The following is a 19371-nucleotide window of genomic DNA, read 5'->3' as shown; positions in this document are numbered from 1 at the left end:
ATAGCTGAGACTAGAGGAGGGGGAATGAAGTGCAAAGCTGGGAGGTGATAGGTGGAAGAGGTAAAGGGCTGACGAAGGAGGAATCTGATGAGAGAGGAAAGTGGGAGAAAAGGAAGGAAAGTGGGAGCCAGAGAGAGGTGATGGGCAGTTGATGAGAAGAGGTAGGTTGAGGGGGTAACCAGAATGGGGAATTGAAAAAGAGAGGAGGGAGGGTGGAGAAATTAAGGGAAGTTGGGGAAAATGATGTTCATGCCATCAAGTTGGAGCCTACCTAGACAGAATATAAGGTGATGCTCCTCCGATCTCTCATCATGGCAGGAAAGGAGGCCATGAAAGGCATGGGAATGACAAGTCGAATTGAAATAGGTAACCACCAGGAGATCCTACCTTTCATGGTGGATGGAGCAAGCGGTTTCCTCCATTCTGGGGCAGGTCCCACCAAACTCAAAGAGGCTGCACCGGGAGCATCAAATGCAGTAAAGGACCCCAACAGACTCGCAAGTGAATTGTCACCTCTGCTGGAAAGAATATTTGGGGGCTCTTACTGGTGGTGAAGGAGGAGGTGATTGGGCAGGTGCAGGAATTCTTCCACTTTGAGATTCAGATTTATTTATCAGATACATCGAAACATCCAGCAAAATGTGTCGTTCGTATTATCAACCAACAGAACCTAATGATAAGTGGGTGGAGAGTGATCAGCGAGGAGGGAACGAGTGGTCAGTAGAGTTATGTAGAGAGCAATCCCTATGTAAAGTGGGGGAGGGGAAGGTACGTTTTGGGATTGAATCCCATTGTAGATGACGGAAGTTACAGAGAATACTGTGCTGAATGCAGAGGTTTGTGTGGTGGTAGATGAAAATAGGACTTGTATATGATTATTGAGGTGAACCCATAGCTTATAACTAAGGTCAATTTCAACATCTTCTGCAGGTTGCAAATTTGCTAAGACTCTTCCAAATCCCTCAGATCAGCTATGCTTCGACAAGTGCAAAACTCAGTGACAAAAGCCGCTACGATTACTTTGCAAGAACGGTCCCTCCCGATTTTTATCAAGCTAAAGCCATGGCAGAGATCTTGCAGTTCTTCAACTGGACCTATGTGTCAACCGTCGCCTCTGACGGTGACTATGGAGAGACGGGAATTGAAGCCTTTGAGCACGAAGCAAGGCTTCGAAATATATGCATTGCCACATCAGAGAAAGTAGGCCGGTCAACCACAAAGAAAACCTACGATGGCGTCATCCACCAGCTTCTCACCAAAGCCAATGCAAATATCGTGGTCCTATTTACACGTGGCGATGACGCCAGGGAGCTTCTCGCTGCTGCCAGTCGGTTGAACATCTCGGGATTCACTTGGATTGCCAGCGATGGATGGGGAGCCCAGGAAATTGTTGTCAAGGGAAATGAGCAGGTTGCCAATGGCGCAATCACTCTAGAACTAGCTTCCTACCCCATCAAGGAGTTTGATAAATACTTCCACAGCCTCCATCCCCACACCAACAAACGCAACCCTTGGTTTAAGGCGTTCTGGCAACAGAAGTTTCATTGTCTACTCCAAGGTGGCCGGTCACGTCAGAAGTTATGTGACAAGAGGCTCTCGATCAACAGCTCCAACTATGAACAAGAGACCAAAATTATGTTTGTGGTCAATGCAGTCTACTCGATGGCTCATGCCATTCACAAGATGCAGCGAATGTTGTGTCCAAATACTACCAGACTCTGCAATGCTATTTTACCACTGGACGGAAAGAAAATGTACAAAGAATACCTGCTTAAGGCTAACTTCAGTGGTGAGTACCCTCTCAATGCACAGTTGCAAAGGCCAGCTTTATCTTTATTGGTTTTGTTCCATGTTGTTGGATCTGGCTGCTTAATTTGTAGGTTAGACTTTTAAATTTTTTTGCAGTTTAATAATCGTCTGCTTGTTAATTACTTTTATATAATTACTTATATGCATGTAATTGCCTAGTATGCTTCCTAATGGTCATGGTATGTATATGCAATTGTTCAATGATTCTTCTGGTGGCTATATAGGTATGATTCTGGAAGCTTCCCTTGGTATTGCATTATTGAAAAAAGAGCTATCTCATTGGTTGACTCTTATCTACAAATTTGAATGGAATTTTCCTTACCTATGGGCATAAAAGAGCTGCACTATGAGGTCGGTGCCACCTTAGATCTTAGATTTCCTTTCACTTAGTAGATCTCTAACACCGTTCATTTCAATTTCTCTTTGTTCTATTAGCACTTAGTAAAATGATCCTGAAGCAACACGTTTTCCTTGACCTCTGAAAGAACCTTGGATTAAAACATTAGAATCCAACAATGTCTTGGCTGTAGATGTAGTTGGAGAGAGCCAGATGGTGAATTTGTTTGTTGTATTGTCACTAGTGGTTAAAGGAAGAGGTTTAAGGTCTGTTGAGATGGTGACGATCAAGCATGTGTGTTACCAATTATCAGTCCTTCCTGAGATGTCACCAGGTCTTGCTGCATGCTGGCCAGAGCTGAGGATTTGTGAATGCGGTGAGATATGAAAATTAGCAGACATGAAGTAACCTACACCCACTCTGTCCCTTTCCTCTCTCCTACTGACCTTTCTGAGTGGAAACTCAACCAGTGTTCAGCCCCTCTACTGCATGTCAGCCAAGAACCGCCATTGGATCCTGTCCCATCTGTTTGTGTCTGACCCTGCTCCCCCTCTTCTCATGACTGCCATCGGGCAGGAGGTGCAGGAATCTTGGGCCCCACACCACCGAGTTCAGGAATAGTAGTTGCCCTGCAGCCATCAAGCTCCTGCCCCGGCTTCACTCGCCTCAGAGCTGAACTGATTCCACTTTTGGGGACTTTGCAGCTCCTGTTTGCAGTATTACTTGTTTGCATTTTGATTAATTTGCACGATTTGTCCTCTTTTGCACATTGGATGTTTGCTGGCTTTTGTTATGTATGGTGTATTGCGGATTCTATTTCTTCTATTTCTTTGCTTTCCCATGGGTGCCTTCAAGAAAATGGATCTCAAAGTTGTATATGGTATGCAGACACCATCTGCATCCCTCTGTTATTTTACATCTCTCAGCTCCCAATCTCTAACATTATTCCCACTCTCTCCTCCTCAATTGGATCCACCCATTACCTCCCAGCCTCCGTCGCTGTTCCCAGTCTCCCCTCCTCCATCTGCCTATCACCCCTCCCCTCACCTGTATCCACCCATCACATCACAGCCTCTGTTCCTATTCCCATTCTCCTCTCCTATCTGCCCATCACCCCTCCTACCAGCCAGATCATCCCCACCCCTTCCCCTCACCTCTTTACACTGGCGTTCTCACCTCGATTCTTTCAGGCCACAGAAAGGGTTTAGATTAGATTTTTTTAGATTAGATTATGAGGACACTCAGTGCTCGTTTATTGTCATTTAGAAATGCATGCATTAAAAAATGATACAATGTTCCTCCAGAATGATATCACAAAGAAAACACAGGACAAACCAAGACTAAATCTGACAAAATCACATAATTATAACATATAGTTACAACAGTGCAAAGCAATACCATAATCTGATAAAGAGCAGACCATGGGCAGGGTAAAAAAAAGTCTCAAAGTCCTGATAGACTCATCATCTCACGCAGGCAGCAGAAGTGAGAAACTCTCCCTGCCATGAATCTCCAAGTGCCGCAAACTTGCCGATGCAGCATCATTGGAAGCACCCGACTGCAGCGGACTCTGAGTCTGTCCAAAAACTTCGAGCCTCCGAACAGCCCTTCGACACCGAGCACCGAGCACCATCCTCTGCCGAACGCTTCGACCCCGCCCCGACTGCCGAGCAACAAGCAAAGCCGAGGACTCGGGGCCTTCTCCTCCAGAGATTCTGGATCACACAGTAGCAGCAGCGGCGAAGCAGGCATTTCAGAAGTTTCACCAGATGTTCCTCCATGCTGTCACGTCCGTCTCCATCAAATCAGGATTGTGCACGGCACCCTACTTGACAAATAACAGACATCACCACCGGAGTGGCCGCTGCGAGCTGCGTCGCGCTGCCATCATCTCCTCTCCAAAGAGGTTTCAACCTAAAACACTGATTGTCTATCTGCCTCCACAGATGGTGCGTGACCTATTGATTTCCTCCAACTTCCTGCTTGTTGTATCCCCCGGCCTGATTCACAGCTACCATCAGGGAGGAGGTACAAGAGACTTAGGTTCCACACCACCACGTTCAGGAAAATTTATTACCCTACCACCATCAGGCTCCTGAACTGGCGTGGATAACTTCACTCACCTCAGCTCTGAACCGATTCCACAACCTAGCGACTCACTTTCAAGGCCTCTACAACTCATGTTCTCAGTATTACTTTTTTTTATTTGTACAATTCGTCTTCTTTTGCACATTGGTTGTTTGTACATCTTTTAACGTATGGAAAGGAAAGGTACGTCGCATCCGGAATTTCTCCAGTTAGCAGACAACTTCCGTCCACACCACTGTGACGTAGACGGAAGTCGCGTACGAGGCAAGTTACAGCAGTGGTTTGCCATTGCTTTCTGCTGGGTGAGCTTCCAAAGAGATCACCAACTCGTAACCCAGCACGGATGGAAAGCGTGCAGGAGAGCTGGCTGGATTTGAACTCGGGATCTTTTGTCCCGTAGATTTTCATAAGTTATTTTCCTGTAAATGCCTGAAAGAAAATGAATCTCAACATTGTTAGATTCTAAAGTTTTTAATCCAAGGTTCTTTCAGAAGTCAGCGAAGAGCCACAAAACGTGTCACTTTATGTGTCAATAGAACAAAGGGAGAGTTGAGAATGGACAATGATAGAAGTTACTAATTGAAGAGAGGGAGAGTCTAAAAAAAACTAAGATGGTGCTGCCTTTTGGTCAAATATTTTTATACCTATAAATTTTTTTTCATTTATTTTTTAATTTTTTGAGATACAGCATAGAAGAGGCCCTTCCAGCCCTTCGAGCTGTGTCGCCCAGCATCCCCTGATTAAACCCTAGCCTAACTACAGGACGATTTACAATAACCAATTAACCTACCAACTAGTTAATCATTGGAATATGTAAGGAAACCAGAGCACCCAGGGGAAACCCACACTGTCACAGGGAGAACATACAAACTCTTTACAGACAGTCGTGGGATGGAGGTGGTACGTTCTCGCTATGATGGCTTGGATTTCCTCCAATAGGAAAATTTCCATTCAAATTTGTAGATAAGAGTCAATCAATGAGAAATCTTTTTTTTTGTAATTTATTTTTTATTGAATTTCATCATCAAACAAACATTTCCATAAGATGTATTTCTGATACTGTACATATATATCAACCCTTATTCAAATAATGCAGCACCAAAAGTAGCTTCCAGGATTTTACAGAATTATAACAACATAAACATTAGGGGATACACTGAACAACAGTATATACATACTGTGACTAATAGGGAGCATACTAACAGCTACTTGATTATAAGTAATAAGTATAAATTACAAACAGGTAATTAATTGTTAAACTACAATTGATTGAAAACAATTAATCAGTCAGATATAATAAGGCAGTATATGGTAATATGTAGTATACGTACTATGATAATAAATTTACTTTGACTTGACTTTGATTTTGATTGTGCCATGCAGGAAAGATCACTCACTAATCAGCTGGTAGTGTAGCATCTTCCTGCACAACTAGGGCCTACACACACAGAAGAAAACCATAAGACCATATGAAAGAAAAAAAACTTACTAGAAATCTACTTAAAATTTCTGTGTATGCTTGCCCAAGTCTGTTGTCACCGAAGCCTGTTGAACCAAAGCAGGATCACTCTAACACCATTCACTCCAACAATGGTTGCTCCACTTACACCTCATTTCTTTTTATTCACCTTTGCTGAGTGCCTTATGATTGCAGCCTGCCTAGAAGTTCCAAAAGGCATTGAGCTCTTTTTAAACCTTGCACCATCTCAGCCAATCCAGTGACCGATCTCATGGATTGCAGCCCACTGAAAACTCGGCAAGAAATCAGTAACAGTGGGGATGGAGTTGTTGTAAAGAATTGACATCCTGTTTTGAAGAACTCTAGTTTTGTATTCCTGAGGTGGTCTCATTCTGTTATTGAAATGGGCATTGCATATCCTATATAATAACAGACAAAAAACACCAGAGGAGCTTAGCAGGTCAGGCAGCCAATGCTTCGGGCCAAGACCATTCATCAGATCAGCTGCCTGACCTGCTGAGTTCCTCCGGCATCTTGAATGTGTTAATCTGGATTTTCAACATCTGCAAAATCTCTTGCTTTTCCTATATAATAACTCCTTGGCAGCAAGCAGCAACCAGGAACTTCAATTTCTTTGATACAATTTGGTTAGGTCGATGGGGACATATCAAAATCCTTTAGCATCATGAGGAAGTAGAGATGCTGGTGAGCTTCCTTGGCCATGACATCACTGTGGTTAGACCAGGATAGGCTATTGGTGATGTTCACACCTAGTTCTCAGTAAAACTAAGTTTTTGTGGAATATATGAGGTTAATATATCGATATTATGGTTTCCATGGTGATTATCACTTATTTCTATTTCCTGCTAACAGAAAGATCTTGTAATCCAGGTTAAACCCAGAAATAAAACGTATTTTATCACCATGGAAACCAACAGTTCTAACATACAAAATATTATTTTGCAGGAATTGCAAAGGAAATGGTCACGTGTGTATCACTAACAGTTCAGATCTGTGCAGTTAGCTTTTTTTATATTCAATATAGGTTTTTTAAGGTACAGCTATTAAAATATTCCATTTCCTGGTCCGGGGATATCTCAGATTTAGTATTAAAATGTGGCTCAGTCTGTCTGCTGCCTTCGTTAGCTCTGAACTGATGGTAGACTAGTCCAGAATACTTTAGTTTTATCTTTAGATTAGCTTTATTTGTCATGTGTACAATAAAACTTTGAAACACACAGTGAAATGCAGTGTGGGGAGGATGCTTCCTATAGTGGAGGAGTCTAGGAGCAGAGGGCACAGGCTCAGAATAGAAGGATGTCCCTTTAGACAGGAGAGGAGGAGGAATTTCTGTAGTCAGAGGATGCTGATTCGATGGAATTCATCGCCACAGATGGCTGTGGAGGCCAAGTCATTGGGTATATTTAAAGCAGAGGTCAATAGGTTATTGATTATTATGGTTGTCACAGGGTGAAGGCAGGAGAATGTGGTTGAGAGGGAAAATAAATCAGCCATGATTGAATGGTGGAGAAGACTCAATGGGCTGAATGGCCTTACGTTGCTCCTATGTCTTACGGTTAGCATCAACAACCAACACAGTCTGAGGATGTGCTGGGGGCAGCCCGCGAGGGGCACCACTCTTCCAGTACCAACATAGCATGCCCACAGCTTACTAACTCTAACCCATATGTGGGAGGAAACCAGAGCACCTGGAGGAAACCCATGGGGTCACAGGTAGAACATACAAATGCCTTATGGACAGCGGCGGGAATTGAACCCTGAGTTTTGGCACGGTAAAACATTACTACTCTACAGTGCCACCTTTACAAGGTCCAGTGACACATTGTAAAAAAGAACTTCAGGACCTCAAGATCTTTGATGTTGGCAAGCTGCATTAGGGTCTTCCTCAATAATTCTTATCTCGTAGTTCTGTGTCCACCCCCTTTCCCCAGCCCCATTCCCCACAGGGTTGGGCCTGTCATTTGCTCACCCTCCCTCGGCCTGGCCCCCAGCTGCAAGCAGTCTCTACTCCAGGTCCTTGCATCTCACAGGGAGATGGGTGGGTTTTGACAGATACCAACATGAGTTCAGCCTGCTGCGTGTTGCATATACTCTAATATACTGCTATACCACATGGTGTAAGTTCCTCACAACTTATCTCTATCCAACCACTGTCTCCAACTTGTTAGGTACTTTTTTGATGTCCAATGCTGAATTAACAGAAACTTCTTGCAACCAAATATTACCTATCTGACCCAAGGATGAGTTGCCAGTCCCCATCCGGGACATGCCCTCTTCTCGTTACTGCCATCAGAGAGGAGGTACAGGAGCCTGAAGACCCACTATCAACATTTTGGGAGCAGACAGAGGGGCAGAATTTAAGCCATTTAGCCCATTGAGTCTGCTCCACTATTTATTCTCCTGCTTTCTCCTCTAACCATTGATGCCCTGACAAGTCAAGAACGTATCAGTTGCCGTTTTAAATGTACCCAGTGACTTGGCCATCTGCCATCTGTGGCAATAAATTCCACAGATTCCCTATCCTCTGGCTTATTACCCCCTGCCGTCAGGTTTCCGAGCAGACAATGAACTCATGAACACTACCTCAGTATCCCTCCTTTGTACTGTTCATTTATTTACAGTTTACTGTAGCTTATAGTAATTTTGTATTGTTGGCACAGAACAGATTCCATGACATATGTCAGTGATAACAAACTTGATTCTGATTGAGATAAGTTCTCCTCAGCCTGATTCCCTCACGGTAACAACACTTCTCCAGCTGCTGAAAGTGCTCGAGAAACCCCCCTGGCCCCTGGTCACCGCTGGACTCATTCATTCCTCTGCATTCCTGCCCTCCCCTTCGTCCCGCACCAGTAAGTTTGAGCTCATTCACACACTGCTGTCCATCTCCTCAGCGACTCAAACTCATGGTGGCCTCCCTCCACCACAATCGGCAGGCAGCTGGTCAGTCCTCCAAGAGCCCCAGCCTACCATGGTAGGAGGGAAACAGGCCAAACCAGGACAATTGGGACTAGCTTACCGGAGGCAGTATGGATGACTTGGGCTGAAGAGCCTTTCCTCTGTGCTGTTTTGCACTCTCACACCCTGGGGCGCCACGGTCACGTGACGCTAATACAACTTTGGGCATGGGAGTTCGCAGTTCATTTCCAGCATCCTCTGTAAGAAAGTTTGTACGTTCCTCCCGTGTACGCATGAGTTTCCTCCGATTTCCGTGCCGGTTAGTAGGTCAATTGGCCATTGTAATTTGTCCCGTGATTAGGCTAGGGTTAGTTAGCTGGGTTGCTGGGCAGTGTGGCTGATTGGGCCAGAAGGGCCTGTTCTGGACTGTATCTCTAATTAACCCTCCCTTTTTGTAATCGTTCCACTCCCAGCAGCGCCTTCACTTGCTTAGGTTCCAGACTCTGCAATTCACTACCCAAACATCTCTACTTCTCGGCCCACATTCCAGATGTACCTGCCCGGATCACCCACCCTGTCCTTGTGTTACTGCCCTCTGGAGCCTCTCCAGTGCCAGCACATCCTTTCTCACATATGGGGCCCGAAACTTTTCAAAATACTCCAAATGTGGGCTGACCAATGCCTTTTGTGCTGCGTCGGATCTGGAGTAACAATGATTTTGTTCTACTTTACATTCGTGTACTGGAAATGACATTAAACGAACTTGAATCTTAATGTGCATCGCAGGACTCTGGGCATTTCCCAGGGAGACCTTGACGGTCCCTGTAATTCCCACAAGCCCTGGCATCAGCTGAATTCAAGACGATGAAAGCCAATTTGAAGTGCCGTGGGAAGATCGAAGTATGTATAGCTGTCTTGACAGGTATTGACAACGCACAGTATTCAGTTTGGGCAGTGTTGGACTGCAGTAAGCTCTGAGATACAGCAATTAAAAAAAACCCTTGTAACAAACTCCAGCCTTTGAAAAAATGGCAGAAAATCTTGTAATAAGCAATTCTCCACTTGTTACTTGGACAAGTTCCAGCTATTTATGTTGTGAATTTTGTGGCTGTCAGTGGAATTGGCTGAGCAATTACAGCGAACCATCTCTCTGGGAACTAAATTGTCCGGCGCTCCTGAGCACCCTGCTCATTCCGCGGTCATGTCCGTAACCCTAAGCCTCAGGGACCTGACCCCACTGCGGCTCAGATGAGTGGCAAGGCTGAAGGGAGGAGTGCAAAGACAGAAACGAGTTCAGAAATGCTGAACACTGGGACTAATAATGAATATTAATAGCCTGTAAGAGAGTGGGAATATTGAATGAATGAATGAACGAGATTGTGGGAAGAATCCTTTAGAACGGGTGGTAGTGGCAGAGAAGTTCAAACGTGGAAATGTTATGAGACTGAATTCAGTCGAAATGCCAGCAGAGCCTAGTGTACAGACCATGTAGTAAGTGTTTACACTGGATGTATTCAGCCATGTTAAACCAGCAACTACAATCAACCTGCTACACGGCTTGGACCTTGCTGTTGTAACACCAGGGCTAAGTACATTCAGTGACCACTTTATTGTGTACGTCCTGTACCTAATGAAGTGACCATTGTGTGTATGTTCATGGTCTTCTGCTGCTGGAGCCCATCGACTACAAGGTTTGATGTGTTGTGCATTCACGGATGCTCTTCTGCACACCACTGTTGTAACACGTGGTTATTTTAGTTACTGTCATCTTCCTGTCAGCTTGAGCCAGTCTGACCTCTCGCACTAACAAGGCGTTTTCGTCCTCAGAACTGCCACTCACTGATTTCCTTTCTTTTTCTTTCCACAACATTTTCTGTAAACTCTAGAGACTGTTGTGCGTGAAAGTCCCAGGGAGATCAGCAGTTTCTGAAATACTCAAACCACCCCATCTGACACCAATAATCATTCCATGGTTAAAGCCACTTAGATCACATTTATTTCCCATTCTGATGTTTGGTCTGAATGACAACTGAACCTCTTGACCCTGTCTGCGTGCTTTTATGCATTCAGTTTCTGCCATATGATTGCTGATAAGATATTTGCACTTACGAGCAGGTGTACCTAATAAAATGGCCATTGAGTGCATCTGCCCAGGGCAAAGGAGTGCTTCAGAGAGGGAATCAGGTCCCAACAGGGCATCCCTCTGAAAGACAGACCAGAAATTTACGTCAATGGCAAGAGTAGCATTTACTGCCCATCTCTGTTGCCCTCGAGAAGGGTAAACATACGAGAAATGTTCAATGACCTGTTCTCACTGAAGTTTATAAGAATGAGGGGGAATCTCATTCAAACCTGTTGAATATTGAAAGGCATACATAGGAGTTTACGTGAAGTGGATGCAGTATTTTCATTAGTGGAAGAATCTAGGATCCGAGGGGACAGCCTCAGAATCAAAGGATGTCCCATTGGGTCAGAAATAAGGAGGGATTTCTTCAGCCAGAGGGTGGTGAATCTCTGGAATCTGTTGCCACAGACCAAGTCATTGGGTACATTTCAAGTGGTGGTTGATAGGTTCTTGACTAGTAAGATCATCAAAGGTTATGGGGAGGAGGTGGGAGAAGGGGTTGAGATGAATAATAAGTCAGCCATGATGCAATGGGGGAGCAGACTTGATGGGCCGAACACCCTAATTCTGCTCCTATCTCTATGGTGTTGTGGTTTTATTTGGTAACTGAGGTGATTAGTTTGGTACAACATTGTGGGCCGAAGGGTTTGTTTCTATGCTGTTATGTTCTGTGTTCTTTCTACTTCAGGTTACCTCTGTTATGTCGATTCAGCAGGATGTATAACGACACAGCCCCTCCTACGATTGCCGGTGATACCAGAGGTCTCCTTTATCCCTCTTTTTTTCCTCACAAAGCTGCAAACATTTATTCACTCACGAAGTATGCAAAAACAAAAATCAATTGTTAAGACAGTTAACAATTGCAAATAAAAATATGATTACTACTATTCTGAAAAAAAATTCAATTCTCTGTGGCGGTGGGCCACTATTCCCAGAAGTCTCCCACTGTACCCATAGTGACCGCATGCTCCCTCTCAAAGGATACTCCGCCACGACCATAACCCTGGTAGAGGGGCAGGCAACCAGCCCGGGCAGAGCCCTCGACATGCCCGTCACCTAGGCCTGTGAATAGCCATCTTGGCCAGGCCCAGGAGGAAGCCCACCAGTAGGTCCCCTGAGCAAGTCGCACCCCACCCTCACATACTGAGTCCCCAGTTGCATTTCATGGGATGGAGGTGAATGTGGTTGACAAGGAGTTAACAGCCAGGAGAAAGGCAGTGCCTGAACAGCGACTCGAACCCTGGACTAAAACTTGATGCTCTACTGACTGAGCTATCCAATCCACTTTCCAGTTGCATTCACGTTAATGAGGATGACAATGAGATAATACCCGAGAACCAAAAAGCTGAAAAAAGTAGTGGACACAGCCCCATCTATCATGGGTAAAGCCCTCCCCATCTCTAAGCAAATCTACCTGGAATGCTGTCACAGGAAAGCAGCATCCATCATTGAGGGCCACCAGCATCCAGGGCATGATCTCTTCTCGCTGCTGTCATCAGGAAGAAGGAAGAGAAGCCTCAGGATTCACACCATCAGGTTTAGAAACAGTTATTACCCCTCAACCATCAGGCTCTTAAACCAGGGGAGATAACTTCGCTCACCCCAACACTGAACTGTTCCCACCACCCATGGACTCACGTTCAACACCTCCTCATCTCACCTCCTGGATATTTATTGTTTGTTTCTTTGTTATCATCTTACTTTGTATTTGCGCACTTTGTTGTCTTTTGCCTTTCTTGTTATGTATGGAGTTTTTATCGATTCTACAGAGTTTCTTTGTATCAACTGTGTATGCCCACAAGAAAATGAAACGCAGGGTTGTATATGCTGACATATATGGACTTTGATAATAAGTTTACTTTGAACTTTGAACTTTAAACTACTCCAGCTCTGGTGAAAAATATAACAGTGGAAGATGTTTATTTTGTGCTAATCTGAACTATCCCATTTCCTTGAGCCAACAGTCGCGTTCCTTCAACATAAAGACAAAAATTGCTGGAAGAACTCAGCACATCAGCAGCAGCTTGAAGAGAGAAACAGAGTTAATATTTCTCAACTAGGAAATGTTACCACCATACCTCTCTGCACAGGCGCATGTTGACCTGCTAATTATCTCCAGTGGCGTCTGTTTCCATGTCAATGTCAGAATCAGGTTTAATATCACTGGCACATATCATGAAAATTGTTGTTTTGTGGCAGCAAAGTTAAGGTCAGGACTCTGGGCTAGTCAATGACATAGATTTTCTTCATTTGAAGCTATTCCATGGTTGCTCTGTCAGTGTGCTTCAGGTCATTGTCCTGAAAGACAAACTTCCTCCCCCATTTAAGCTTTCTGGCAGAGGCTAGCAGGTTTTTATCCAGGATCTCTCTGTATTTACCAACATTCATCTTCCCATCAACCCTGACCAGATTTCCAGTCCTTACAACTGAAAAGCATCCCCATAGCATGATGCTATCCCCCACAATACAGAAGGGATGGTGTTCCCTGGCTGATGCACAGTATTAGATTTATGCCACACGTACCACTTGGAGTTGAGGTCGAAATGTTCCACTTTAGTCTCATCCAACCACAAGATCTTCTTCCACATCTTTACAGTATCTTCCAAGTGACACTTTTTTCTTTGCCAGAGCTTCCTCCTTACCACTTATCCATAAATATTCTTTTTGTGCAAAGCCTTAGAGATTGTGAAGCCATGCAGAGCATGAAGAAAGCTCACCTCTGTCCCAGGACACTGACGGACTTTTACCGCTGTACCATTGAGAGCATACTCACCAACTGCATCTCAGTGTGGTATGGCAATTGTCCCGTATCGGACCGCAAAGCACTCCAGCGTGTGGTGAAAACTGCCCAGTGGATTATCGGCACCCAGTTGCCCACCATTGAGAACAGCTACCATAAACGCTGCCTGGGCAGGGTGAAAGGCATTATCAGGGATGCATCTCACTCTAACCATGGACTTTTTACTCTCCTCCCATCCGGTAGGCGCTACAGGAGCCTCCGTTCCCGCACCAGCAGGCACAGGAAGAGCTTCTTCCCTGAGGCTGTGACACTGCTGAACCTCTCATCACAGCACTAAGCAGTATTGCATCCATATTGTACTGAATCAGTACTTTTATATTTGTGTGCTGTAGCATTTTTTTATTCACAGTTATTTTGTAAATAACACTATTCTTTGCATTTCTGGTCAGATGCTAAATGCATTTCATTGGCTTTGTATCTGTACTCAGCACAATGACAATAAAGTTGAATCTAATCTAGTCTAATCAAATAAACATCATCTCCAGTTGCAGCCACTGACTTCTGCAACTCACTCAGAATGGCTATTGGTATCATAGTGGCCTCTCCAACAAGTGCTATTCTTCTCCACAAATAAGTTTAGAGGTGCGGCCTACCCTAGGCAATGTGGCACTGGTCCCATATTTTTTTTCCCACTCTTTCACGATAAACTGCACTGAGCTCCGAGGTATGTTCAGTACCTTTGAGATGGTCCCCATATTCTCTAATATCATTTCCCTGACTTGTCTTGAATGTTCTTTTGTCTTCATTTTGATTTGGTCTGTTGAAAATCTACCATACTGTTGGACCTTACGGAGAGAGGGAGTATTCAGGTGATCTTCCAAGTTTCAACATCAACACACTGGGTGAGTTGGTATGGTAATATACAGTATTGTGCCTGAGGAAAGTTAGCGCAGTAATTACATAAGGAATGAATACTTGTTTAGCCTCACAATTTTGGTTTTTAATTTTTAGTAAGTTGGTGAATTTTGGATTTGGAATTTTTCTTTTGATTTGACATGATGCAAAATGTTTTGTAGATTAGCTGAAAAACACTACTTCAATATATTTAAATTTAGAAAGTGAGGCAGTAAAATATAAAAATAGTTGTGGGGATGAATACTTTGTCAAGACACTAATTTAAATAAGTAGCGCAAAAGAGTGGCCCTCTGTTGGTTGAGGTCAACAATGGATGTTAAGTCCGAGCTATCTACGCAGCTGGTGCCGTGCCATCTATGGCTGATGAGACCAATGCAAGAGTGAGAGTCTCAGTTGCATAGGTTACGTCTATAAGTGGTCTCAAATTCACAGAAATCTTTGAATTATAGTGGAAATGGGTGTTGCAACTGGGGAGAGTTTCACATCCAAATTTCCTCAAGGAAATTCAGCTCAACACTGGACAGCAGCTTCAAAGTGAATTACAAAATAAGATTCACGATCAAAGATGAAAAAAAAATTAATCCATATCTTGCCAGCTGCTGAATTATTTTGTGGTTGATTTAAGTTCTGTATTCAGACTATAAAGCACAAAATGTTTCTTAATTATGAAAGGTTATGCTGGCTTTATTTTACCATGTGTGGAAATGATAACATGGCACAGCCTCAATTAGTGAAGTGATTTACCATAGAGCTAGTTGCTGAGGAGAACTCTGGTTCCCTGTGGTCAGACATTGCGAGTAACCCCAGAAATGCTCCTGAGTTCTAAGTGTACGTACACTTCTGCAGTGCATTCCCATTCTGTACATTAGCTAATCCCAGGAAAACCAGTGCCAATAAAGGAACAGTCAGGAATCACATTAATAAACTCGCTGTACATTTTCAGAGTGTCATTGAACATTACAGCACAGTACAGGTCCTTTGGCCCATGATGGGCCAACCTTCTAACCTACTCTAAGATCAATCTAGCCCTTCCCTCTTATGTAGCCCTCCTTTTTTTTCTATCATCCATGTGCCTATCTAACACTTGCTTAAATGTCTCTAATGTATCTGCCTATACCACGACCCCTGGCAGAGCGTTCCACACATGCGCCACTCTCTGTGTAAAAAAAACCTACTTCTTATATCCCTCTTATACTTTCCTCCAATCACCTTAATATTATGCCCTCTCATATTAGCCATTTCTGACCTGGGAAAAAGTCTCCTGCTATCCACTCAATCAATGTCTCTTTTCATCTTTTACACTTCTGTCAAGTCACCTTTCATCCTCCTTCACTCCAAAGAGAAAAGCTCTAGCTCATTCAACCTATCCTCATAAAACATTCTCTCCAGTCCAGGCAGCACCCTGGTAAGCTTCCTCTGCAGCCTTCCTAAAGCTTCCACATCCTTCCGATAATGAGGGGACCAGAAGTGAATATAATACTCCAAGTGTGGTCTAACCGGGGTTTTATAGAGCCTCACGTTTCTTGAACTCAATCCATCAACTAATGAAGGCCAACTTACCATACGCCTTCTTAACAACCCTTATCGGTTTGATAGATTATTATGAATTTGGCTGCAAATGGGAGTGAAGACCTGGTTATGTGGCAGAAAACACAAACTTGAAGCAAAAAGTTGACCTTGTGTTTTGGACAATTATGGCTCATGACCTGAGTGGTGAGCTACCGCGTACTTCAGTAGTGGACCTCAGCGGTGGAGCTGGCGGAAGATGATGACACATTACAACAGCCGTGAAGGCGGAGGAAGGCTGCAGCACTGAACGGTCTCTAGTCTTGCATTCCATGTCATCGTACCCTGACCCCGACCTGCCAAGGGCCCTGTGGTGGCTGCCTGTGCAAAGGCCTCCGGACATTAACCAAAGTCACGCACAGGTGTTCTCCATTGAGGGAATCCACCCTGACATCCCAAGAGAGCAGAAAATGCGAGTCTAACTTTGTGTTTACTTGAAGCGGTGAGGCGCGCACATACCACTTACTGGCATGATGATGTATGCCATTATGTTCTTTTACAGATAACTTGCAACACGGTATTTAAATGAACAAGAATCCTTATTCAAACAATATATTTACAATATTACTGAAATATTAAATGCACAACACTCTTCCCTGCTTAGCTATAAACTTCAACTCAATATTGAATGCATCTCAACTGTATATACAGTAAACTATATAATACAATTACCAGATAGACATCCACAGCTTAGTAAATTTTTAAGTTGTCCCATTCAGGCCTAAAGATCTAATCACTGCGGAGGCTTTTTAACTCTTGTGGGATAACGTCTTCCCTGCCAAGGAGGGTCACTCTGCTTGGCAGGTGAGACCTGTGGCTGTGAAACAATCTCAGGCTCTGAGGCCCCCTCCATGGTGGTTGTAGAAGTTGACTCTGGGACTGCAAGGAGTGGTTCTGACAGCTCTGGACACCTTTCTTCTGTTGTATTGATCTAATTTCAGTACTGAATTGATGGTGACTTTATAATCACCACAGATCCTGACAGACCCATTCTTCTTGGCTACTGGAACCACTGGCATTGCCCATGGGCTCCACTCTATCTTGGAAAGAATTCCTTCAGCTTCCATGTTATTTAGTTCACTGGCTACTTTATCTCAGATGGTATAAGGAACTGGATAGACTTTGTAAAATTCATGTGTGGCATTTACATTTAACACTATACTACCCTTGATATGTTTGCGTTTTCCAGTGCCATCCTTGAATGCTCCCATGACATCATTCAGCGCCTTTCTTAATTCTCTTTCGGTTGGCTTTATTGCTGGGGAATTTGACAAGCAAATGGTGGATGGATGCCCAATCAAGTTGTAGCTGTCTCAGCCAGTCTTGCTCACACAATGCTGGCTGGCCATCCTGTTTTTACCACATACAAGCCCAATGTGGCTTGGTGTTTGTTGAATTTCACTGTTACAAATGTCATTCCCACAGGAGTTGTCCTTTCTCCAGTATAAGTCCTTAGTTGTATATCTGCAGTCTTCTGTTCAGTATCTTTGAAATGTCATTGAAACTCATTTTGTGGAATGACTGAAACAGCCAACCCAGTGTCCAATTCCATTCATTTCTGGCATAAGCCATATTGCTTGTCTATTATTGGTTTCAACATTGTAAATCTCAAGTCTACTCAGTCCTGTGTCACTCTCATGATTATCCGACTTTTCATCAACATTATGCAGATTAGTGCTCCTTTAAAACTGCAGCTTGACTTTTGATCTTTTTCTCTTCCCTCTGCAGCCCATTTATTTTTGTCTGCCCAACACGCTCTGTGAATGTGTCCTACTTTGTTGTATTTTCACCTCTAAATCCGTATTGATCTGGCGTATGCAAGCCCCCGCCACAATGGTAAAACAACTTGTTTGGCCAGCTTGGTTTTTGTTTAGACGTTGCACCTTCATTCCTAACTGCAAGTCAATGGCATCTCTGTCTGCTGTTTCCATTGGTAATTCCATTTCAATGGCTTGTTTAAATGTAAGTTGTGTTTCAGTTAGGAGCCATTTTTGAAGGATTTTTTTGTATAATCCAAACGATCTGTCAGTGCATCGTTAAGCCCATCACTGACTGACAATGCTAAAATAATTTCTTCAATTCAGCCACATACACTGAAATGGACACCCCTTTCCTTTCAATTCCACTTATAGAACCTAAAGTGTTCTGCAATCAATAATGGTTTCAGTTCTAAATATTCCTGCTTTGCTTTCATGATATCAGCAAAGCTCATTTCTGCTTTTTGGTTGGGGCAGTCAAACCCCAAAGCAAACTGTGTATCTTTAAATCCCACGCACTCAGCAAAATAGGCACCTGCTTCTCATTGGCGATTTCATTTGCTTCAATCTACTGTTAAATCCCTTCAGTATACAAAATCCAGTTTTGTGATGTGTAACAGAACATGTCTATCTTTCCAATGTAGCCAGCCATTCCTGCTTTTTTATGAGTATTACCACCAAGAGTTTATGAATCCTTGAATGTGTCCATTTTCTGCCTTTTTGTTTTAAACTTGACCATGTCAGACCTTTCCAAAGAACACATGTTTTATTTTAATCATACATGTCGCTGAGCTTCAATAGCTGGGTAGCCATCCTGGGTTTGTTTTTAAAAATACTTCGTCGCCACTATTACATTTCTAGCTCCAAAAGCATTAAACCAATTGAATTGAAAACATGAGCGCCAAAATGCGAGTCTACCTTCGCATTTAAGTGAAGTGACGCGCGCATATCATAAGGCTGGAACGGGGTTCTGAGTTGGAGGATCAGCCATGATCATAATAAATGGCGGTGCAGGCTCGAAGGGCCGAATGGCCTACTCCTGCACCTATTTTCTATGTTTCTATGTTTCTATAAGACCATAAGGTAAAGAAGTAGAAGTAGGCCATTCAGCCCATCGAGTCTGCACCGCCATTCAATCATGGCTGATCCAATTCTTCCAGTCATCCCCACTCCCCTGCCTTCTCCCCATTCCCTTTGATGCCCTGGCTAATCAAAAACCTATCCATCTCTGCCTTAAATGCATCCAACGCTCATGGCAACAGATTCCACAGATATCATGTTGTGGTGTGAAGTCATATGCTATTTACATACTTTTGCAGATAACCTACAATGCATAAGTGAATAAGAATGCTTAATTAAATAATATATTTACAATATTAATCAAATATTGAAATATTAAATACACGATATAAAGGTCATCGTGAAGCTGGAACAAGTGCGGAGAAAGCTTACAAGGATGCTGGCTGAACTGAGTAATGGGAAGAGATTGGGCAGCCTAGAACCTTATTCAATGGAATGTAAGAGATGGAGGCTATTTTCTAAATAAGGAGAAAAATCAAAGATCAGAGGTGCAAAGGGATTTCAGAGTCCTTAAACAAGGTTTCCTGAAGGTTAACTTGCAGGTTGAGTCTGTGGTGAGGAAGGTGGGGCAGCACA

The 19371-nt window shown here is 43.5% G+C and overlaps 1 protein-coding gene across 5 annotated transcripts in view; it reads left to right on the top strand.

The window, feature by feature from the left end:
* The window catches only part of grm3 (glutamate receptor, metabotropic 3), a 191730-nt gene that overhangs the window by 133126 nt on the left and 39233 nt on the right, over positions 1-19371 (top strand). For all 5 annotated transcript variants that reach the window (XM_063072663.1, XM_063072660.1, XM_063072662.1 and 2 more), the window contains one exon: positions 931-1789. In XM_063072663.1, the coding sequence (XP_062928733.1) occupies positions 931-1789 (859 nt within the window). The remainder of the gene's footprint in view (positions 1-930; positions 1790-19371) is intronic.

The sequence above is a fragment of the Mobula hypostoma genome, chromosome 20 (genome assembly GCF_963921235.1).
Source record: "Mobula hypostoma chromosome 20, sMobHyp1.1, whole genome shotgun sequence".
In the NCBI taxonomy this organism is placed as follows: Eukaryota; Metazoa; Chordata; class Chondrichthyes; order Myliobatiformes; family Myliobatidae; genus Mobula; species Mobula hypostoma.
This window is presented reverse-complemented; position numbering and strand designations above follow the sequence as displayed.